The following is a 25,573-nucleotide window of genomic DNA, read 5'->3' as shown; positions in this document are numbered from 1 at the left end:
GCTTACCCTAGTTATTATTATTGCTGTTGTTATTGCTGTCATGCTGTCGTTGTTGGATAGGACAGAGAGAAATAGAGAGAGGAGGGGAAGACAGAGAAGGGGAGAGAAAGACAGACACCTGTAGACCTGCTTCATCTTACCAACAAATCTATTACTGCAATTCCAATTAACTCTATCCCCTCTGAAGATTCCTACAGGCGCTTCCACCAAGCCATCTTCAAAGCAGCTTCCCAAGCCATTCCTCGTGGGAGACGTGCTAACTATACGCCTTGTCTTGATGCTGAATGCGAGCAACTACTAAAGCAGTATAATGAGTCGGGCGACCCAGATGTGGCTGACCATCTCATTGCCTCCCTGGATGCAGCACGCCAAGCCCGCTGGCAACAACTCACGGAAAGTCTGAACTTCACCCACTCAAGTAGGAAGGCCTGGAAGCTTCTTCACAGACTGGGTGCCAGTAGCCAACCCCCTCCCATCTCCCATCCTCCCGTATCTCCAAACTCAGTGGCCAGTCACCTAACTCAAGTTGGACGTGCTAAGATCGACCCAGTCTAGAAAAGAGAAATTTCCCACGAGTGGTCATCCCTCTTCCAGTTATCTTGTCCATCTCCAAAACTCTCTCCCTTTACACTGTCTGAACTGGAAGACGCTTTGAAGAGGGTTAAACCGGGAACAGCTGCTGGCTATGATAACATCACCCCAGAACTCATTCTTAACCTGGGTCCCGCGGCAAAGAAGTGGCTCGCTTCATTCCTGTCCCACATCTTGGAATCTGAGTCTATGCCCAAAGTTTGGCGTCGTGCGAAGATTATAGCGGTTTTGAAACCAAAGAAAGACCCTGGCCGCCAGCTATAGACCAATTTCTCTCCTCTACGTGTGTTACAAACTCCTTGAGAGGCTGCTTCTGTCATGTATTTCTCAACTTACAGAGAAATTCCTATCACCCGCCCAAGCTGGTTTCTGCCCAGGAAGATCTACCTGCGAACAAGCCCTGGCCCTCTCAACTTACATTGAAAATGGATTCCAGAAGAATTTAAAGACGGGTGCTGTCTTTGTTGATCTCACAGCAGCCTATGACACGGTCTGGCACCGTGGTCTCCCAGTCAAGATCTCAAGATGTCTGCCTCCATGGGTGGCCAACACTGTATCTTTTCTCCTCCAAAACAAAAGATTCTGGGTGCATCTGGGTGACAAGTCTAGCAGATGGAGACTTGTCTCAAGTGGCCTCCCCCAGGGCTCTGTTCTGGCTCCTACGCTATTTAATATTTACATCAATGACCTTCCAGAAACTTCTTCAAGGAAATTCATCTACGCCGATGACATCTGCTGTGCAACTCAGGCATCCAAGTTTGACATCCTCGAGGAAACACTCACGAAAGACATGTCTCTGATATCTGATTACTGTAAAAAATGGCGACTAATCCCTAGCACTGCAAAAATGGTATCATCTGTTTTCCATCTACACCATGCCTTGGCCTCGCGTGAGCTTAATGTGCAGCTTGGCGATACGAGAATCCGGCAAGAAGCCCAGCCAGTCTATCTTGGCGTTACTCTCGATCGCACTCTGTCATTTCACAAACATCTCATAAAAACTGCAGCAAAGGTGGGCGTGAGGAATAACATCACTGCAAGACTGGTCAGCTCCTCATGGGGCACGAGTGCTTCCACACTACAATCATCATCTCTGGCATTATGCTATTCCACTGCAGAATACTGTGCCCCAGTATGGTTCCGTAGCCCCCATGTCCACTTGGTCTATTCCAAATTATATTTCTCCATGAGGATAATTTCTGGAACCATCCGTTCCACCCCGGTTCCATGGCTGCCAGTTCTTAGCAACATCGCCCCACCAGATATTCGTCAGGATGCGGCATCATCTAAGTTCATTTCCCACGTCTACGCTCGACTGGACCTGCCAATATACGCGGATATCTTCGCCCACCCTGTCCAACGCTTGACGTCTCGTCACCCAATCTGGTCCCCTATGCCTACACTGAACTTCTCTGTTCCAGTCTCTTGGAAACAGAGTTGGCAGTCAGCTGAGGTAAAGAACAAACACCTCATCACAGACCCCTGCAAGCGTCAACCTGGCTTTGACCTAGCACGTTATGATTGGGCCCTCCTCAATCGCTATCGAACAGGCCATGGCCGGTGCGCTGCTATGTTCCATCGCTGGGGAGCCAGAGACGACCCGAACTGCCCCTGCGGCTACAGACAGACTATGACCCACATAGTCAACGACTGCCACCTCTCCAGATTCAAAGGAGGTCTCAAAACTTTACATCAGGCTCCACCTGACGCTGTTGACTGGCTACGGAAGAAGGGCAAACGCTAGAAGAAGAAGAATCACCTGTGAAGCAACCCCCTCTGTAGGTGGGGAGCCAGGACTTACAACCAGGATCCTTACATTGGTCCTTGTACTTCACCTTGTGTGCTGCGCTACCTCCTGGCCCCCCAGTTACACTATTTTTATATATGTGTCAATACTTCTTAAATCTAGATTTCTTAAATAGCTAGAGTTTTTGATGTCTTGAATTTGACAAGTTCTTTTATCTTGGCCTACAGGTATGCCTTCAATACCATAGCCCTTTGACCTTCCAAATTCAGTTTCGAATCTCTTTATCAAATTTACTCATATGAAAAATAAATATAGTAGAACATAAGTGGTATTTTATTGAAACTATAAACTTGTATGGTCATAGTCATATACATATAATGATAATAAAGGGTCAGGGGATAAGTTACTCTTTGCACTCAGAATTTCAGTTCAATATTAAGTAGAAGTAGTGAAAAGCATTCTTGGTTTTTCCTGATTCTAGGGGAAAAGTATTCAAGTTTTTCCATTATGTATACTGTTCCCAGTAGATTTTTACCTATAAACACATTCCTTTCTCTTTCTAGTTTTTGAAACAAAATTGTTCCAATTAACTTTATTTTCTGTATCTATCAAAGGTATTTTCATGTGCTGTCTCCTCTTTAATATATTTCATTACTGAGGTTTGAGTATTTATCTTATAACTAGATAAAGATAACAGTTTGTCTTTACTGAAATCCAAGTTTTTAAAATCTTTCTTTTTTTCTTTCTTTCTTGGACAGGGATGGAGAAAAACTGAGATGGAAGGGAAAGATAGTGAGGGAGAGAGAAAGAGATACCTGTGTCAGTGCTTCATCACTCATGAAGCTCCCCCCTGCCATCCAGGTGGGGACCAGGGTATTGAACCTGGGTCCTTGCACATAGTAAAAAGTGCACTCAACCCAGTGCATCACCACCACACCTATACTTCAACTTTTCCTATTTTTTTATTAAGAAGTAACAAGATAACAAAGCTTAAGTATAGAACTTCATTATTAATGAAGAAAGCAAATACATTTTTCTTGATACTAATAAGCTTTATATTTTTCTGCTTATACAAATATTTTTGGGTAAGTTCTATTTTATATTGAACCATTTGAAGTTTTCTAAGAGGCATATAATCAAGCACTGCTTGCCTGGGTTGTCTTCTTAAAAAAATGGTCATGTAAGACCTTCTTTACAACTAACTGTCCACATCCTCAGTATTAGCAGTATAGTTCAGTAATGCTTAATAATTTCCCCCTCACTTAAAAAAAAGTCCAAGCTCATTTATCTTACCCTGGTTATATATTTTATTGAATAAATTCCAAATGTTTCTATTACTATACATCAATCTAGGCAAAAAAATTGCTAAGAAAGTCAAAATATGACTCTGATCCCATTATTCATCTCTACAGTGTTCATTATTTCTATAGATTCCCTTTGAATTTATAGGTATATAGATAGTATTGCACAAAACATTAATTTCTCCCTCCCCAGTGCTTTAAGGATATGAAGATAATAATAATGACAGTTTAATACTAATGATGATTTATGACAGCCCTGCCATCCATTTATTCATTCTTTCCACAAACATTTACTGAACACTTTTTACAAGTTGGTATGGAAGACTCCAGGGTAACAGCATGCTCTTCCTCTCATGAAGATAGGCCTATGAACCATAAATCTTAAATTGTAGTGTACAAACTCTTAACTATGCCCAGACCTTTTCCCATTGTCCAACAGTTAAGATGTTAAGTACACTAGAGGTGAAGGATGAACTTTTATGCTTAGCGAGTATTTCTAGGTCAGATTTTTCCTTAAATCCACCTCTTATCTCACAGGTGGCAGACTTAACAGGTCAGAAAAAAAAATGTGGTTCAATCTGACACAGCTTGGGACTGGGACCCTGAGAGCAGTAGAGTTCTGACTGCAAAGATTTGATTTATTCAGTGGCAGCCCTGTGATTTGTTCTGTTGAATGGTAGCCTTGGCAAGAATGTGCTTTACAGTATCTTTATGCTATAGGTCCAAAGCTAGAGCTAGAATGATCTAGGTCTGCTTCTTAGGGGAGTGTCTCTAGGCAGTCTTGATAGACATGTCTAATTCCCACCTGGTCACTGTTTTGTATGCTGGGTCACAAAAGTGAAAGAGAGAAATCAGTGTTCTTCCTTTAGGGAGCATATAGCCTTTGGAGGTATAGCAATAAATACATTGTGTCAATCTCTTCATTCTTAGAGGAAACTTGTGAAATTATCTTAACAGAAAATAGGGACTTGGGGGGGCACAAAAGAGGTTCAATGGAAGCCAAAGGTGGCATTATTTAGATTTATTTGGAAATTCTAACTTATGTTTATCTGACTCCAAAGACTTTGGTTTCACTGTGGATTATTTATAACGTTTAGTCTTTCAACTTAATCTTTAAGAGAAAAATAAGACAAAGCATTCAGAAAAACCTTTAGCAAGTATTTCTTGTAACCAGGAAAGAGAGGCCAAAGGGACCTCAAGCATATTTCTTGAACCTTAGGTCTTATTATGTACAAATTCTATTTTCCTTCCTAAAGTGTGCAACTTTTATATGATATAGCTATTTTAAATTGCTTGTCATCAGAAACAACTACTAGGAACATGTTTCCTAATTATGTGTGAAAAAGCTATTGAAAGTCCCAGGAAATTGAGTTGACTCCAGGAGCTTTGATTACTCATGTCCAGATCAACATCTAAGCAAGATTTTTCTCTCTGATTAATTTATCATATATTCAGTTCATATTTATATTACCATGCAACTACAGATAGCAGAAGTTTTCCACTACTTCATGAGTCACATGAGAATACCCAGCCAGGAGAGATGCTCCTAATGTCGTAGGCATCTACCTGAGAGAAGGTTCTCAGGTCATACTGAACAGAAACCTAGACAAGGGCACATTTCTTTTTGCTAAAGTTTTTGATCTCACTATGCACTTTGATAGAATACCTGTTATACTGTTAGACTGTCTCATAATCTCAGGAGCTATAATTGGGTATCCAGCTCTGTGAATCATTCTTAATCATTCAGAAGGAAAAATAAATTATAACAGTACTGTCACAGTTTAATTTATTATACCCTGAAAAAAATTGCTGATATTGAATGTGTGTTTTTTGAAAGATCTATCCTTTTCTTTTTCTTTTTTTAAAAAAAATATATATACATTTATTTATTAGATAGTGACAGAGAGAAATTTAGAGAGGAGGAGAGATAGAGAGGGAGACAGAGAAAGATTCCTGCAGCCCTGTTTCAGCACTCATGAAGCTTTTCCCTTTCAGGTAGGAACCAGTGGTTTGAATTTGGGTCCTTGTACTCTATAGTGTATATATTTAACTAGGTGTGCCACTGCTTGGCCCTCAACCATCATTTTATTCCTTGGAATAAAGTCTATAAAGTATACTAACAAGACAGTTCCTACATTGTTAAAAATTTATATTGGATCAATAAGTATATTTATATTTATAATTGTCATTGAGACTTCACTCCGCCTGGTCTCCTTTTCACATAGAGACAGGGACAATAAATAGTCAAACACTTTTTTTTTCTCCCCTTTTGTTGCCCTTGTTGTTGTAGCCTTCTTGTGGTTACTATTGTTGTTGTTGATGTCATTCATTGTTGGATAGGACAGAGAGAAATGGAGAGAGGAGAGGAAGATAGAGAGGGGGAGAGAAAGGATAGACACCTGCAGAGCTGCTTCACCGCCTGTGAAGTGACTCCTCTGCATGTGGGGAGCCAGGGGCTCGAATGGGGATCCTTAAGTTGGTCCTTACGCTTTGCATCATGTGCGCTTAACCTGCTGCGCTACCACCCGACCCCCTACTTTTTTTTTTATAGAGAAATATAAATGATATTGATTTGTGGCTAATTTTTGTTAATGCTTGTTAGAACCTTGTGACATTGGTGGCCTAGGATACTAATTTTAGAAATCGGGTTATGCACACTTACATGTATTCCTACCAAGTCCTTTCAACTAATTGAAGAAAATAATATATTTAAGGAATGTATTTGTTTACTTATCTGTGATTATTAGAACATTTGGAGTCTTATGGGTAGGGTTTTTTTCCCTCATACAATTTTGTTAGGGTCCTGGGAAGAGCCCCCAATACACAAGAAATTAGTTTTGTTTTATTTGAACCTACTCATTAGTTCTGACTGTGATTGTAAGACAGCCATTTATTTTTCAAGGGACTCAGTATGATGTTTTATTTATAAATAATAGCTCATGACTAAACTACAACCATCTCCCAGGGTTGTTAATAGGATCAAATGACGTAAGAAATGAAAAGTCATAGGAAACGTTACACAGATATTATTTCAGAAGCATACTGTCAAATAAGCAAAGAAATAATTATATGTGAGCCCCAAAGGCAGCAGTTGACAGAGAAACAAACAAAGCAAAGTACCTATGCAAGGTTTCCCATTCGTGAAAACTGCAAAAGGTCCCAAAGAGATCATAGATAAGGGTTGAGATGTGAGACAGCTGTAGAGGATCCCCTCCCCCATCCCACACTCCCTTTCTTCTACTTTATAGTTTAGAACTTGATTAGAAAAAGAACAACAGAACTGATGAACTAGCTTGCTTGAATAGTGTGTTGCTTTGCTATGTACCACAGTCTGGGTTTGAGCCCTGCGCCCACCATCACCAGAGATGATCCCTCACACAACCCTTCCCTTATCCCAAGTAATAATAATAATAATAATAACAACACATTTTGCTAACCTGAAATTTCAAGTCTCTAGAATTCATCTGCAAGATCAGCAAGTCTTAAATAGATGTCATTAGAATCTTAGTAGCAGGGTTAATGGCCTTGACAATGAGTAATTCTTAGCATCACCTTAGGAAGATTACTTAGAAAAATTAAGAAAATCAGAGTAAGTGGAATAAAGGAAATAGGGACATGTTTATGTACTGTCTTGTTGAGTTTAAGAAATATATTAGTGAAATGAGCTTCTGAGCTTCTGTGTTCACCCCAAAGCCAGCTTGTTTTATTGGCCATACTGCCATGAAATCCTGTGCGAAGCAGAAAACAAATCTTAAGAGATTGAATGACAACAACAAAATCAGTAATGATATGTGGTGCTGTAATTAAGGTAACTTACAAATATAGAAAAGTACATTTTAAAAACAGTGATTTATTTTAGTTTCATTGTTTAGTGGGTCCCTGGGATATAGCAGTTGCAGGCAGTGTATAGGACCAGGAGTACCAGTCAGGACCAGCTGATGGATACAGACAGCTACTGGAGGGAGAACAGCTGCTGTGAAACAGGCAATCTGGACTATTCAATCTTGTTTAACCAGTGATTTCTGGCACTCTTGTTGGGTGCATTAAACTTTCCACATGCTTTTAACCTTTAGGCTGATTGTCTCCCAAAGAATTCAAGATTTCAATTTTTTTTCTTCTTTAAGCTAATAGATAAACTGGGTCCTGACTTGATAATGGGGAAATTCTGGGCAGATTCTCAGTGTAAAATTACTGATAAATAATTCAAACACAGAGACTCTCTTATAGAGAAATTTAAATCAGCAAGCAAACCTGACTATGCAGTTTAGAAAGTTCACAATACAATATTATAAAAGTCTGCATACCACTTTTGAAGTGCTTTATTATTTTTTTAAAAACATTAATCTTTTCAAATTAATTGCTTAATTTGTTTTTATGAACAAGAGAGAGAGAGCAGAGCACTGTTCACCTCTGGTTTATAGGGGGCCAGGGACTTCAAGAATGCAAATTCTGTGCTCACAGAATGAACTATCTTCTGGCCCCCAAAAGCACTTTGTAAGGTCAGTCTACTTATGAATATTCCTTCCTTCCTCTCTTCCTTCCCTCCCTCCCTTCCTTCCTTCCTTCCTTCCTTCCTTCCTTCCTTCCTTCTTTCTTTCCTTCTTTCTTTCTTTCTTTCTTTCTTTCTTTCTTTCTTTCTTTCTTTCTTTCTTTCTTTCTTTCTTTCTTCCTTTCTTTCCCACCATGGTTATCACTAGGGCTGAGTGCCTATACAGCAAAGTTACCACTTATTCTTCCTTGTTTTAAAATTCTTTTAATTGTTTTCATAAACACCATTCCAACCACCAAAAGACTGTGTCCCATCCCATCATCCCTCCCTCCCCCCATGAAGCCGAACACCCATCCTCACCCTCAACCCAGGTTTTTACTTTGGTGCCCTACTCCAAAATTTTAATTTAAAATAAAAGGCAGAAATTGAGGCATGAAGGGAAGATAGAGAAGGACAGAGAAAGAGAGACACCTGTAGCCCTTCTTTACAACTCATGACCTCCTCACCCTCCTCCACAGGTGAGGACTGAGGGCTTGAATCTAGGTCCTTGCACATGGTAATATGTGTGTTCAAACTGGTGTCCCACTTCCAGGTCCCCAAATTCATTTTTAATAGTATTTACCTATTTGTTTATTTATTACCAGAGCACTGCTAGCTCTGGCTTATGGTAGTGCTCAAGATGGAACCTGAGATATTAGCCTGAGGCATGAAAGTATTTTGCATAATTACTGTTATAATTCCCCGCCTTTATTATTGATCAACACTAGAGAGATAGAAACCTCTGTTTTAAGTCCAAAACCACTGCATCACCTCCCAAGTTCCAGATATAGATATATAGATACCAATAAAAATGGATGTAGATATAAATATGGCTGTGGGTGTAAATGACAATAGATATATTTTACTATAGCAAGTGAGAATTAAGTAGTTAAGTTAATTGTGGTTGTGGTGGGGACTGAACCTGGGACCTTGAAGTCTCAGGAAGGAAAGTCTTTTGAATAACCCCTGTGTTACCTCCTTTCTTTAATTTTTAAAAATATACTTTATTGTGGGGTAATAGTTTATAATATAATTATTATCACATAGGTACTACCTTTCATCTTCCCATAATGGATATCTAGGTGTCTGCAAGACACTCTCTCCCCAATCCTAGGCCCCCAGAACCCCTCCACCTCTCCCATCCCCTCCTTTCCCAGAGCCTTTTGCTTTGGTGCAAATAACTCCACCCAGTTCAAATTTTCCCTTATGTTTCCCCTTACTGCTCTTGCTTTAAATGAAAGAATCTCATAATTAAAGGGGCAGATTCACTTGTTTTAATTTGCATTTCCCTTTGAATTTGCTTTACTGATTTTGGGAAAGTTGAGATCACATGATTGCTAATGCCTCTGGATTTTGATTTGATTTGCTAAAGCAAAATTTTATCTGTCAGTATCCCATTAGATACTGACACTTTGCAAAGAACCAAAAAAAGCATCAAGAAAAAAATTATGATACAAGAACCCAGGGATCTGTATTCCTGTCCCACACTTCTTTTCTTCCTAAGTTTTAAAGATACATCACATAGAAAGCCAGTGAAATACGTTTCAGACATTTGGCTATAGAGAATCTTGGTTTGCCCTGTAGCCATGTAGACTAGATGGGGAGGAGAATTGGGAGCACTGGGAACCCCCTAATTCTTACTACCAGAATTAGTTCTTTTCTTTCCTTCCTTCCTTCCTTCCTTCCTTCCTTCCTTCCTTCCTTCCTTCCTTCCTTCCTTCCTTCCTTCCTTCCTTTTGAGCCTGGAGTTTTGCTTCAAGCTGTATTCAATTTTAGACAGAAAGCAGAAGTTTTACAGATATGAAATCACAGAATCTGAGTGGCAGGCCAAGTGGAATCTGGGAGTGCTTGGAAAAGTTCCTCTCACATTTTTGAACAAGAAGGAGGAAATGAAAAGCCGGGTCTGTATGTGAGAGGGCAGGTAGGCAGGGAAGTTGATTCTCAATGATGCTAGTCTGGTCTGCGGAGCAGGTGATCTGTTTCTAAGGACAGTGAGCCCGAGGTTTCAGAGTGATTGAAAATTTGGAAATAACCCATTTGGACAGCATTCTAATGGATGCTTGCTTTTGTTGCCTAGCAGTGGGCTCGGCAGAGATATTACATGAGAGTATCAATTTGCAGGGACTGAGTCATGATACTTCCTTGTTTCTATTCAACAGCACTCAGCTGTAAGGGGAGTAGAAAAATAAGGGAAGCAGAAAAAGGAGCTGGCAGTGATAGAAAAGACCTCTGTGGCCAGAAAACCAATTTCATTTTCATTTTTCTCTAGATGTCATTAATTATAATGCAATTTTTAATTCTACACAGGGTGCAGCTTTCTTTGAAACTCTTATTATCAGCCCTTAACTGAATGTTAGTATCCAGGAGTGAGGTAGGACCCTGCATTTTTCAGAAGTAGAAACTTCCTAGGAGAGGCAGGAAATAGCATTTCATTCTTTCAAGTATCAAACTGGGTCATAGGGGCAGCCTCTTAGTGCTTTTCTTACAGGCAGGATGAGGGTACTTAAGGTAGCCACACATGCTGTGTCTCAGATGGCTTGCTCCTCATTCAGCACATATCAGAGGATGGAAGAATGGATTTTTGTTTTATTTTTATCTGTCATTAGTGACATCAGAATCAATAGCAGCAAAAAGTGCTTTCAACCTGTCAGAACAAAGAGAACAAGGGATGTAGATGTGCAGTGACTCTCATAAACATAGCAGGGTTACTGATACTCCAGGCCACAACTTGCATTTTTTTTTGTAGTTGTTATTTGCACTTCAAATTCCTGCCTAAGTTTAGAAAGTCATATACTGCTAGTGAGCACAGTTTTTTTTAAAACATGTTTTCCTTTAGTTTTTTTATATTTGTTTATTTATTCCCTTTCTTTCACCCTTGTTGTTTTATTATTGTAGTTATTATTGTTGTTGTTATTGATGTCGTCATTGTTGGATAGGACAGAGAAAAATGGAGAGAGGAGAGGAGGATGGGGGGAGAAAGATAGGCACCTGCAGACCTACTTCATCATTTGTGAAGTGACTTTCTTGCAGATGGGGAGCCAGGGGCTCAAACATGGATCTTTACACCAGTCCTTGCATTTTGCACCACTGGCACTTAACCCGCTGCGCTACCCCCCTGACTCCCTGAGAGCACAGTTTTTAATACAATATTATTTATGCAGAAAAAATAAACAAATGTACATTATTCAGAGTCGTATAGGTCATGTTCCTTAAAGTGCCATTGCCTTTTTTCTTTAATTGCCACCAAGTTTATCAATATATAGGGCATAGTGTCTTCATGACAAAAACCACTACTCATGGTAGTCAAACACCCCCCAACACACACACACACACACACACACACACACACACACACACACACACACTCATGCACACACTTTATTTTTTCTTTACTTAATAGGAAAGAGAAATTAAGGGGGGAGGGGAGGGAGAGAGGGAGACAGAGAGACACCTGCAGTACTTGCTTCGCTGCTCATGAAGCTTTTCCCCTGCAGGTGGAACCTTGGGGCTTGAACTTGGGTCCATGAGCATGGTAATGTGTATGCTTAATCAGGTGTGCCACCGTCTGGCCCCACTCAGGCAATTTTTAGTAAAATTGCACACTAAGTTTTAACAAAGGACTCTCATATACTTTGTTGGAAAATGTAGATATCTAGATACTAAGCTTTTAAGGAATATTTTACAATGGTAAACCATCAATTAAGGTTTTCTGGATCTTGATAACAGCTTCTTCACTGAGATGGATGGAATGTGTAATACAAAAGATCCTTATTACATAGTAACTGTGGAACTGTGAATGGGATGGGGGTGTGAAAATACAAGTTCAAAGCATATTAAATCATATCTAAAAATAAAGGTATGCAATTGAAGTCAGAATGAAATGTTCTACTGAGACAGGTTCTTAGAAATTAAAGTGAGAGTAAGTCTTCTGGGAGCTTTTTCTAAGGATAAAAATATAGAGATAGTCAAGGCATCTGGAAAGGGGCCCAACCAAGATAAAGGAAGGAAGTTACTAGTCTCAAAAGGGCCTCCCAGAGCTGAAGTTAGTTACAGTATGTCCTGAGCCAAACATCCAGTGTTAGTACAGTGATAATAGTTTTGGAAAGTCACTTCCATGCTTTGCCAAGGAACGGATGTTCAGGAATTGAGGATTAGTGAGTGTCTGAGAAAGGTGATATATTTAGAATCTGCATTGATTGGGGGTTGATCTGGGGGACAGATAGCTCAGCTGTAGAGCATACACAGTACCATACCTGAGGACCGGGGATTGAATCCACAGCCCCAACATGGAAACAACTCAAAGCTTTCTGAGAGATGGATCAGTGCTATAGTGTCTCTCATTCTCTCCCTGTCTCTTTATGTCTCTTGCCTTTTGTGGAAAAAAAAAGAATTCCACTGGGAGCAATGGAATGGTGCAGGCACAAAGCCCCAGGATGCCTTGGTGGCCAAAAGAGAAAGAAAAAAAAAATCTGTCTTAGTCAAACTGCAGGCAGTGTGGCATTGAAAAGCTTTGGAAGCTATAGTCTGAATCAGGAAGCAGAGCCTGCATGGGGGAGAGGTGGTTATGAAAAAAGACTTAGAGTTGATGACTCTGAAGCATAATCCTCTGGATTCAAATTTTGACTCTGCCCCTTGCTGGTACCATTTCCTAACTTCATTATTTAGCAAAAAGTAATATGACTACATAGATTTGTTATATGGACTAATTCAACTAGCATATGAAAAGCACTTAGAGGAAGACCCTTAAGAAGCACTGTAGTGAAGCATAAATCATGGTTGCATGCCTTCTATATGCTTAATGTTTGATGTTCACACTGCCATTAAATTTTTTAATATGTATTTATTTATTTTCCCTTTTGTTGCCCTTATTTTTTATTGTTCTTATAGTTATTATTGTTGTTGTTATTGATGTTTCATTGTAGGATAGGACAGAGAGAAATGGAGAGAGGAGGGGAAGATAGAGAGGGAGAGAAAGACAGACACCTGCAGACATGCTTCACCACTTGTGAAGCTACTCCCCTGCAGGTGGGGAGCCATGGACTCAAACCAGGATTCTTACACCGGTCCTTGTGTTTTGTGCCACATGCACTTAACCCATTACGCTACTGCTCCGTCAAAATTTTAAGTCTATATGTTAATGAGAACAGAGCTTGTTTCAAATTCAGATCTGTCTGGCACAGAGGAAAATTGAACATATCCCTTACATTTAGCAGGGTGTGGCAGGGTGTGGGGCAGGGGGGTGCAGAAGTTGACTCAATTAAGCAAATATATTAAGGGACTATGTGTAAGCTTGGTAGAGCTTAGGGAAAATTCCCCCCATCCCTGGATGGAGGTCTGGGTAAGACACCCCCTTGTTAGCCTCTCTCACAGAGATGAGCAAAGGGGAAAACAGTCTCTCAGACTCAGTTTTCCCTTATCAGACTCTCAAGCCCACAGAGATCTCACAGCTTCTACCCACTAACTGCAGGCCACATGGCTGCCTGCTTTAAGGTTCATTCAAAGTTCACATAGTCACCCAGAGTTCACACAATCACCTCACTTTTAGAACGCACTCCATCATACACCTCAAACCCCAGACAAGAGAAACCCCAAACTCTATTTCCTTATGGCCTTTGATATCTATCAAGCCTTATTTATCTTCTGTTTCACCCTACTGGTTTAACCCCTATGTTTCTCTCAAATACCTTTGGATAATTAAGTTGCTTGCATCATGGAGAATAATTGTCTTGACCTTTATGTATCTGCATCAATTCTTGTCATACTAGCCCCCTACCATAGGGGCAAGCTGACCTTTAAGAAACCTGTAATTTCTGATGTATTTGAAAAATGTTCTTTGTCTACATCCCTATATAAACCCAAGCCCACCCCCAAATACACGAGAGTGTTCCAATTCTCCCTGGTGTCTCTTGCCTATATCACTAAGTCCTTGAGCTAGCGAGGGAGAACTGGTAAGTTTACCTTCCTTGCTGAGAGTCACCCCCTGAAGACCAATCAGTCCTAGAATAACCAGAGACACAGTCATGAGTAAGGTAATAGTCCTAAGAGATGAGTGGCACTGAGAGAAATGGGGGTGGGGATGGGGGTCAGAATGCCCCCTGCCATTCTGGTCGCCTTGTGAAGCTTTAGCAGCATTTCTGATGAGGCTCTAAATGTGAGAGAACTAGACACTGAGTGTAAGTTCTCAAAGTGACATAGGTACAAAAGAAAAAGACTCACTTGGGAGTCGGGTGGGAGCACAGTGGGTTAAGCGCACGTGCCATGAAGTGCAAGGACTGGCATAAGGATCCCAGTTGGAGCCCCTGGCTCTCCACCTGCAGGGGAGTTGCTTCACAGGTGGTGAAGCAGGTCTCCAGGTGTCTATCTTTCCCTCCCCCTCTCTGTCTTCCCCCCTCCTCTCTCGATTTCCCTCTGTCCTATCCAACGACAGCAACAACAACAATAATAATAATAACCACAACAATGATAAAACAACAAGGGCAACAAAAGGGGAAAATGGCCTCCAGGAGCAGTGGATTCGTGGTGCGGGCACCAAGCCCTGGCAATAACCCTGGAGGCAAAAAAAAAAAGAAAGAAAGAAAGAAAGAAAGAGTCTCACCTGAGAATAATAGAGGTAGGTCTCTGTGACAGTCTGAAGGGTTGGAAATAGCAAGGCAGAGACATTGACTGGATAGAGAAGAGGAATGCCTCAAGCTGAGATGACTAGAGGCCCTTTAAGCTCACAAGAGAGAATGTGAAGTTCATTACAATAAAGGTGTAGGAAGAAATTTAATTAACAGAAATACTTTATGACCTCTCGAGATATCTGGCAGAGATAGGCAAGTATGATAATGTGATAACACTTCCCACATCAGTTCATGTCCTTCTGAACAGGAAAAGGAGATAGCTCAACCAACACAAGCTCACCTATACCCTAGACCATTGGCTCCTCAGAGATCTGGTTTAGGGCCATCTTAGGGGGGGCATGTAAAGAGAGAATGATGTCTGACACACAAAGCCCTTTCATTTTTCTCATGTGACCAGGGTTTTAAAAAGCTCTTTTTACCCACTCTTTTTTTTAATAGGAGTTGGGAATATTTGTAAATTGTAACACTATGCTGTCTATAGCAAAGCAATGACACATCTGAAACATAGGCCACCAGCCAATCACTTGCTTCCTTCCTTTACCTTCTCCTGCTCTTCTCTCCCTGCTTAGTCCCAGGGACACTGCCATCCTGGATCTGCCAAACCTGCTTTTAAAAAAAAAAAATCTCACTCTATAGGAACAGCCTGACACTGCTATTTCTGGTGCTGTGTGAATCCACCCACCTTGCATGGAGTTAATTGGTCCAGAGTGGACATCCAGAGAGAATGGCTGGTTCCTGCCTAGAACTGTCTTAAACACTGCAAACTCTGTAACAGAGTCCTTTTGCTCTTTCTAAGTCTAGGCCCTTATCGTCTCCCCCTCAGTTTCTCATATGAGTCCACATTTATTCGTTGTGGTGATTTGAAAGTCCCTCATCCTTGAAACCCAGATCTGAAATATTACATACATCTTCAAACTAGTTTTTTTTGTCTGTTTCTTTGTTGTTGTTTTGCTACAGTTGTCAAATAATATTTTTGATTTTATAAACTGATATCAACAAAGTTTTTTTTTCTAGAGTTACCTTTATTATTAAAGGACATCTCTCTCTCTCTTAGATAGAGACAAAGTAGCAGAGAGGTGGGGGGGGGGAATGGCACCATGACACCAATACTTCCTTCCGTGTAGTGGGAAGTCAGTCACAAACCTGGGCCCTGCACATGGCAAAGCAGAGCACTTTCCAAAGGAGATATTTTGCTGGCCCTTGAAGGGCATTTTTCAAGACTGAAAAAAACTCTACTAGACTCCAGTAAAAGTATCTTATGATAGATTTATAGATTTTTCTGGAGCAAACTAGGTAGCAGGAAGGTACACTTTTGGCATAGGTTCTGCCTGGCACTCCTTAATCATATCAGATAGATAGCTTCCAATATTATGGTGGGAGGAGGAAAAAAAAAAAAAGAAGAAGAACAAACAACCAATACATGACCAGGGACCAAAATCCTAGTCTGTGTGTTACTACTTGTTCAATTTTGGGAAAAAAAAAGTCTTAGTTCTTTGCATCTCACTTTCCTTTTGTTGTCAGAATAAATAAACTATTTTGGGTTTTTCCAGCTCCAAATTTTGTGATTATATCATATTGCTCCTAACCATATCCATTCTGTTAAGTTCATGAAACAGATCTCTTGCAAGAGGTTCTCTAAGTAGAGAGGACAATCCCAGGAACTCTCTCCATTCCTTTGGCATAGAAAGGGCTTGTTCACTAAGCATTCTGGAAGCAGGAGAAGACAAGTTAACACCTGCCCGAGGTAACACCTGTTTGAAAACCTGTGGGATAGGTTTTCTTCAAAAGAACAAAACATTTAGCCATGAGATAGAGTATACCCTGTATTTATAATGTTTCTACTTAAAAATAGTAATTAATAGCTAGACTCAAGAGCCATATTAAGAGTTATAGATACACCACTATTTCTCTACCAACATTGTTTACAAGGATACTAATCACAGGTAAATTTTACTGAGCACCTAAAATATGTTAGTAAGCATAATTTCCAATAAAAAATGAAGTTCAGGGAGCCAGGTGGTAGCTCAGTGGGCTAAGCACACATGGAGCGAAGCACAAGGACCAGCATAAGGATCCCGGTTCAAGACCTTGGCTCCTCACCTGCCGGAGGTAGGGGGATGTGCTTCACAAGTGGTGAGTAGGCCCTCTAGGTGTCTTTCTCTCCCCCTCCCTGTCTTCCCCTCCTCTCTTGATTTCTCTCTGTCCTATCCAACAACAACAGTGATAACAACAACAAGGTTAACAAGGGCAACAAAAACATTAAAAAATGCCCTCCAGGAGCAGTGGATTTGTAGTACAGGCACTGAGCCCCAGTAATAACCCTGGAGGCCAAAAAAAAAAGTGAAGTTCAAAATGCTCAAATCTAAATTCTTTATCCTTTTGACAATGATTTTGAGTTCAATTAATATTGACTATATTTTCCCAGACTCTTGTGTTTCCCTAAACTTTTCAAAATAAATTCTAAAAGGAGATAGTCATCCAATATCCCAAAATTTATGTTGTCTTAAGAATGAAAATAGTGAGTCTATATTACACCATAAACCACTTTCTCCAATTTGTTTGTGTGGACATAGTTCAAGTAGCACAACTCATTTATTTATGTCAGTTCTTGGTCTTTACAGCAACTTGTTATTGAGCAGTGTGGTAGGTGAAGAGGCTTGTTAACAAATGGCAGCATGCTAGGAAAACCCCAAGGTCCTCTGCTAGACGTTCACATGGTTCCTGCTTCACCTTTGGGAAGAAGACACAACATTGCCCAAGCAATGACAGCCTCAGACCATCCATTACTGTTCGTACTGAAATCACCTTCAGTGTGGTGATTATACACACATGCATGCACACTCACACATGCATAGATCATCTTACTTTGTAAAATGGCTTGTTGCTTCTAGGTCTGTGTCTTGTGGACGAAGATTGTCATACACGTATTTCAGGTCTTGGATTCCTCTTAGCTCAGGCAATCCTGCTTGAAGCATCTGAGTAAGACCAAGATATAAACAATAAAAATGAGTTACTTGTGGGTCAGATCTTACTTGGTTAAGTTTATTTGGATAATTTTCCTTATGAAACTTAAGTTTAACAGAGTAATACTTTTCAGTTGTAAGCATGAAAAAAAATATATATGTATGATTAGCTCTGGATTATGGTGATGTGCAGGACTGAATTTAAGACTTAGGAGTTTCAGGCATAAGAGTCATTTTGTGGGGTCAGGCGGTAGCGCAGCAGGTTAATCGAACATGGCAGGAAGCGCAAGAACCAGTGCTAAGTATCCCAGTTTGAGCCCCAGGCCCCCTACCTGCAGGAGTGTCGCTTCACAAGCCCTGAAGCAGGTCTGCAGGTGTCTGTCTTTCTCTCCCCCTCTGTCTTCCCCTCCTCTCTCCATTTCTCTCTGTCCTATCCAATAACAACATCAATGGCAACAATAACAATAATGACAACAACAAGGGCAAAAAATGGAAAAAAATGGCCTCCAGGAGCAGTTTATTTGTGGTGCAGGCACTGAGCCCCAGCAATAACCCTGGAGGCAAAAAAATAAATTAATTAAATTAAATTAAAAAAAGAGTCTTTTTGCATATTCATTATGCTATCTACTCCCACCCTAATAAAATTCTTTTTTAACCTCCCATATTTACCAGTAGAAAGACCAACGACAATGATCAAAACAAGAACTAACAGACTCATCAAATTGTTTTCAGGTTAATAATTTACTTTTATCATGATTATAAACCAGTTAAGTAATCTTGCTGTATTTTTAGCATTCCCATCTTTTATATGCAACATGGATAAATAGAAAATTAAGAACTTAAGAGTTACAATTTCTTGACCTACAATTTAAATATGAATCCTTGGGGCCATGTGGTGGCTCACCTGGCTAAGCACTTACATTGCAGTATGCAATGACCAGGTTCAAGCTCCTGGTCCATACTTGCAGGGGGAAAGCTTCTTGAGTGATGAAGCAGGACTGCAGGTATCTTTCCCTCTCTATGGCCTCCTTACCTCTCAATTTCTCTGTCTCTATCCATAATAAATAAAAAAATTAAAGATTAAAATGTGAATAATCTTCCAAATATGTCTCTCAAGACATTTTATCTTATTACATAGGACAGAGACAAATTGAGAGGGGAGTGGGAGATAGAGGAGAAAGAGGATATATTGGTAGCCCTGCTTCACCTCTCTGAAGCTTCCTTCCTGCAGGTGGGAACCTGGGGCTTGAACCTGGGTCCTTGCACATGGTAATGTGCATGCTCAACCAATGTGCCACTGCCTGCCCCACCCCACGCCCAATATCTTAACCTCCTTGAACCTCCATTTGTTGATATTTAAAGTAGAGATTAAATATTCACAACTCTGGGAGAATTAAGTGGTAAATAATATATATTGAAATATACCACAATCACTATTTTAAGGAAGAAAAATTTACTTTCCAGGAAGCTATAAATGAAATATTCTGGTCACATTGTATTTGTGAGTGAAGAGGTGAAATTCATCCCCCCCTTTTTAAAATACTTTATTGAGAGGTTAATCATCTACAGTACAGTTGTTGGCACATGGTTATAACTTCTCATCTACCCATCATAGTTGTCTGGAGAACACTGTCATCCTCAACCTAGGATCTTTTCCAGTATCATACACTAAGAACCCTACATCCTTCCATGGCTTCCCTTCCTCTCCTTCCCCAGCATCCTTTGCTTTGGTGCAATACACAACACCCAGTCCAGATTTTTCTTTGTGTTTTCTGTTTCTGTCCTTGTTTCTTTCTTTTTTTTTTTTTTTTTGCTTTGTGTTTCTACTTCTTCTTCTTCTTTTTTTTTTTACATGCATAACATTCCCCAGATTCTGTCCTTGTTTCTTAAGTCCCATCTATGAGTAATATGAGCAATAAACCTGATGGGGGAGGGGAATCACTTTAACCCTACTCTTGTATTCACTCCTTTTCCATTGCAATTATAATGTCTTATTCTAATATTATTTACTTATTTATTGTTGAATAGATAAATTGAGAGGGGGGAGATAGAGAGGGAAAGAAACAAAGAGACACCTGCAGCCCTGGTTCACCACTCATGAAGCTTTCCTCACTCCAAGTGGGGACCAAGGGCTTGAAACTAGATCCTTGTGCACTTCATTTTCTGAGATCCCTTGAAAAGTTGTTGTTGTTGTTGTTGTTTTTTTTTTGGTTTTCCAGAGCTTGTTTTTCTAATTATAAAATTCAAGTTGTCTGTCTCAAATTCAAGTAGATGATGATTTTCTCTTTGTGAAAAACAAATACACACCAGGATTCTCAGGTGTCTAAATATAGTTTTAAACTCTGTTCCTGATAGTATATGCCTTTTGATATCTCACTCTTAACTTATCACCTCTCCCCATTTGTATACACAGATCTCTTATTTCCCCAGAGACAAAGTACCTCAGATTCCACCTCCCTAGATCCCTGTTCCACTAGGGAAAGACAGAGACAAGCTGGGAGTATGGATAGACCTGCCAACACCATGTTCAATGGGGAAGCATTACAGAAGCCAGACCTTCCATCTTCTGCATTCCATACTGATTCTGGGTCCATACTCCCAGAGGGTTAAAGAAAAGGGAAGCTATCAAGGGAGGGGAGTGGATACAGAGTTCTAGGGGTAGGCATTGTGTGAAAAAAGTATCCCCTCTTATCCTATAGTCTTGTTAATATTTCCATTTTATAGATAAAAATTTTAAAAAAAGAAAAACACGTCGTAACTTTTCTGACCACCCAGTAGTTAGAAATTACTGAATATCTGTGAAATGATGACTATATTAATACAGAGTGAAAGAGACAACACCAAAGCTTCCTTCATTGTAATGGGGGCTTGAACTTGGGCTGCACACACAGCAAGACAGCAGAATATCCAAATGAGTTATTTCTCTGGTGCAAAATAATGAATATATGAATAAGACAAACAACTAGACAGACAGACAAAAATACCTGGCCATGGTAAGTATTGAAAACCTCAATCCAGCAAGTGCAACTTTTGACTAGTAAACTTAACCACTGGCAAAACCAACCATAGGAATTAAAATCCACCTGCAGTTTACAAGAGCAGAGAGGGTATGACTTTATTTGATCATTTCTGTGCTTGGAGTTCCAATAGAGATTTGTGAACTTGCTGAGATAGTTTTCCTCTTTATGACAGAATGACTGTCCATTTGCAAAGAATAAACTACCTTTCTAGGCCTGGCAAAATGGAGACTTGCTGCTCTGCCACATGTGCAGCCCAGGTTTGAGCTTAGCCTCCCCTCCACTTTGAAACAAGCTTCAGTGTTATAGTTTCTTTCCTTCTCTCTCTGTCTGCTTTTTAATTATCTAGATTTTATTTTGACCACCAGAATTATCACTGGGGCTCAGTGCATGCAAGACAAGTTCACCTCTCTTGGCAGCCATATTTTCCTTTTATTTTTTCATGATTTTAATTTTATAGGACAGAAAGATATTGCTAGGGGAACAGGAGGGAGAGAGAGAGAGAGAAAGATTCCTGCATACCTGTTTTACCCTTCTTGAAGCTCCCCCCACCCCCCAAACAGGTGAGGAGCAAGGTCTTGAACTCAGGTTGTCATTCACAGTAATGTGTGAATCATAGGATTCATCTTGTTTGAAGCAGTCTGCATTTGGAAATGCCGTAGAATGTGCGTGCCACTGCCCAGCCCTACTTTTGCTAGATTTTAATTGCACTGTAGTTTCTCTGTATATCCTGAATCCATACCTGCTTATTTAGGATTATGCCATACATTTAATTAGGAAGCGCATCCTATACTTACTTTCATTAGCACACACATTATACAGCATTTCCAAATGCAGACTGCTTCAAGCAAGATGAATCTTATGCTCTTTCCTGCTGTGTGGCTGATTAAAATAAAGGCAAAAAACAGAACAAAAACACACACACATTTGCCCTTACTGATGTGCTTTGTTTCTCAGCAAGACAGATTTGAATGCACAGACTGCACACCAGAGAAAGGATGGTGGCCACATCAATGGGTTCACTTAGCTCTGTCTATGCCCAGATCTGTGGCAACGTGGTTCGAGTGTATCCTAAACTAGAGTGTGTGGGTAAGAACTTTAAGTGCGGGATTGGAAAAGGGAAGCTAGTACAAGGAATGAACATACTTTCTCTTTTAAAATATGAGAACATTAAAAAAAAAAAGTACTACTTCTGTCCTCCTACAAAGTCCAAATCTGTTTTGATAGCTGTACTTAGGGAAGCAGACACTCTTTGTCGTTACATAGAGAAGTTAGAAAGATTTCTGCTGGGAAATATCTGATATAATAATGGGTGTGATAAACATTTTAAACTGGGTGAATGGTTCCTGTGTTCTTTGGAGCCTTCCATTATAGCTGGTATTGATTTTTTTAATGAGAGAAAAGCTGATGAAATACTGGCTTTTACGTTAGTGAAGTCAGCCAGCAACACTCTTGAGTCTCCTACAGATGTTTTACTTTTAAGCAAGATGGGAATTTCATGGATTATTTTCCCCTTGCTTTTCCCAGGAGCAAGGAAAAAAAAAAAGCACTGTGGCTATTGTGGAAACAGTCTACTCTCTACTGAGGATGAACCATTAACTCCAGAGTAGACTCATCCTACCCATATGACTCATAGACCTGGATACTGACCATTTGCTGGAGGTGGAATTTGTGACCCAAATCATTTATCTCTCAGGTTGTAACTGGGCAATGGAGAAATAGGTTGAATTCTTTTTTAAAAAGTTAACACATGAGTCAATTTGAAAGAGAATCAAGGAAATATAAGTTATCAACACAAGGAAGAAAATACTCTCTCACAAATTTAAATTTCGATTAACCTTATAAAATGCTCACACAAGAAAAAAGTGTGATCTTTACACCTTCTTTGACTATCTACAAGATTCCTTAAAATAGAGCATGAACATAGGAGAGAGATAAATGATCATAAACTGAGGTAATTAACAAATGGCTTTTAAAAATATATTTTTAAGTAATTATTTTTTAACTTTATTTCCTTTTTGTTGCCCTTGTTTTTATTGTTGTAGTTATTATTGTTGTTATTGATGTCATCATTGTTGGATAGGACAGAGAAATGGAGAGAGGAGGGGAAGACAGTGAGAGGTAGAGAAAGACACCTGCAGACCTGCTTCACTACTTGTGAGGCAACTCCCCTGCAGGTGGGGAGCCGCTGGGGACTTGAACCGGGGTCCTTATCCTTGGGCTTCCCGCCATGTGCGCTTAACCCACTGCGCTACCACCTGACTCCCAAAGTAATTATTTCTTTTTTATTTTAAAGATTTTAAAAAATATTTATTTATTTTCCCTTTTGTTGCCCTTGTTGTTTTATTGTTGTAGTTACTATTGTTGTTATTGATGTCGTCATTGTTGGATAGGACAGAGAGAAATGGAGAGAGGAGGGGAAGACAGAGGGGGAAAGATAGACACCTGCAGACCTGCTTCACTGCCTGTGAAGAGACTCCTCTGTAGGTGGGGAGCCGGGGGCTCAAACCGGGATCCTTATGCCGGTCCTTGGGCTTGGCGCCATGTGCGCTTAACCCGCCGAGCTACCGCGACTCCCTACTAATTATTTCTTAAGAGAGAGAGAGAGAAAAAAAAAAAAGGTTAGAGCACTGCTCTTCTCTGGCATGTGGTAGATTAGTACATCAATATAGTGCTGTGGTTGAGCTTCCAGTAAATTACCTTACATTGCTGATGCTCACTTTCTTAATCTGGAAAACAGGCAAGTCATCAAAAGCAGAAATAAGAAAAGGGAATTAGGAAAAATCCTTGCCTGGTCTACATCATAGTGTTGTCATATTGAGAGAATTAGGTCATATTTTAAGGTTCTTTTGAAAAATCCTAAAGCACAGTAGAAGTGATGCACTTTTATAAATTTCTAGCCTTGACCTTTTATAAAAATCCACTGAAACAAGTAATGAATTACCTTTTGAGTATAAATGTTTGAAACAGTAACTATGAGCTAATGCAGTGAATTATTAACAAATGTGTTCATAAGCTGTGCAATGGTACTTTTACTTCGTTCATTCCTTTCCATTTTGAATAGCTCTTTGGGGGAATTCCAAACTATTAGCAAAAACAGACGACTGAAAAAGAGACATAAATGAAGCTTATTATTTCTGTTATTTCTCCAAGGGACTTACCATTTCTACCAGGTTCAAGAGCAGTCGGCTGTGTTTTCTGACAATATTATAAGCTCGACAGCAAAGCTCCACAAAATCTTGGAAATTCTTTGGCATTTTCCCACCTTCTGTAATAAAGTACTCCATCTCTGAAGTGAAAATAAAAGGGGCTCGATCCCTATAAACAAAACAATAGCAGCCATAAGCTGGAGGAGAAGTGGTTTTCGGGTGATATTAAGCAGCTACAATATTTCTGTTTGGATGTGTTTGTTATTTTCTTTTACTGGAATAGATGAAGCTCTTCTTTGTAGGGAAGCTGGGGAAACTGGCATACTGCATTCAAATTATATGTGACTAAGACAGCTAAGATACAGCAGGGAAGAATAAGTCATTTTACAATGTCAGCCTGCATTATCCTAGGTACTTAATGCCAAATTACATTTCAATGGGGACATTACTCATTAAAAATAATATGATGGCCAATGAATAATAAAGGTGATAAAATATATTTACTATGTAATTTGAAAATGATAAAACATGACCTTATTTTTTTCCATTAACATTTGTTTTCTTAGTCAATATGTTCATTCTGAGGAGAGTTTCAGATAAAACCTAAAACATGTAATAATTTCTTTCAGGAGGTAATCTGTGAAAAGGACAGATGTTACCAATTTGTCATTTTATCTTTAGTAAGGGGCAAGAAAATAGCTAGCCTTCATTTCACAGTAGGCCTATCAAAAATGCATATCAAAAAGGAGGAGCTAGAAAGACAGTCTTGTAAGTAACACTGATTTTGTAGTCACCAAGGGCAATGTGACAGGAAAGTAAATACAGGGTCAGCGAGATAGATGACCCTAGGTTTTAGTTTCTTTATTTTTGTTGTCTTTACCGTTTTTGTCAGTTTTTTAAATTTTAATCATATATTTATTATTAAATAGAGAGAGAGAAATTGGGAGGGGAGGAGGAGATAGAGAGGGAGAGAGACAGATATCTGTAACTCTACTTCAGAGGAAGTGAAAGAAAGTGAAGCTTTTCTCTTGCAGATGGAGACCAGGGGTTTGAACCTGGGTCCTTGTGTACTGTAATGTGTGCACTTAACCTGGTGCGCCACCACCTGGCCCCTTCCTTTTTTTTTTTTTTTTTTTTTTTTCCCATGTCATGTGAGACATGAAGAAACTTGAGATGAGACAGTAACATTTGTAATTGGATTTCACAACTTCCTGAAATGTTCTCTTTTAATGTCATGGATATGTTTTTCCCTCTTTAAGAAGGAAACATGTAATTGGCCAAATTGATTTCTCTTGAAAAAAATATTGTATTTATGACCAAGTTCATGTGGCAACTCATGCCTCTCTTCTGAGGCAACCACCAATACAAATCAGAAGATGGAACATGATAGTAGAATACCCAATACACACATACGGAGGTGGGGGGAATTAGGTACAATGCAAATTACAGTTTATATTGCAGAAACATGTTTTACCTAGTTAAACATTATCATAATGTAGGTCTTCTGTGAATGTGACAAAATAAAATACTGCATCTTTTTTGTGTATATAAATTGCCAGAGTCACCTTAATCAATTTTTAAAATATCTTAGACTAGAATTTGTCTACCAATGGAAAGAAGCTTCACACATGACAGTATTCTATCCCATTTCTAC

The 25,573-nt window shown here is 39.6% G+C and overlaps 1 protein-coding gene across 2 annotated transcripts in view; it reads right to left on the bottom strand.

The window, feature by feature from the left end:
* The window catches only part of PIK3C2G (phosphatidylinositol-4-phosphate 3-kinase catalytic subunit type 2 gamma), a 361,732-nt gene that overhangs the window by 86,539 nt on the left and 249,620 nt on the right, over nucleotides 1–25,573 (bottom strand). For both annotated transcript variants that reach the window (XM_060194432.1, XM_060194433.1), the window contains exons 25-26: nucleotides 23,932–24,088; nucleotides 17,656–17,765 (exon numbers count right to left, since the gene is read on the bottom strand). In XM_060194432.1, coding sequence (XP_060050415.1) covers nucleotides 17,656–17,765; nucleotides 23,932–24,088 — 267 coding nt within the window. The remainder of the gene's footprint in view (nucleotides 1–17,655; nucleotides 17,766–23,931; nucleotides 24,089–25,573) is intronic.

Source organism: Erinaceus europaeus, chromosome 7 (genome assembly GCF_950295315.1).
Source record: "Erinaceus europaeus chromosome 7, mEriEur2.1, whole genome shotgun sequence".
Lineage (NCBI taxonomy): Eukaryota > Metazoa > Chordata > Mammalia > Eulipotyphla > Erinaceidae > Erinaceus > Erinaceus europaeus.
Note: the sequence above shows the minus strand (reverse complement) of the source record. Positions and strands in the feature narration are given on the sequence as shown.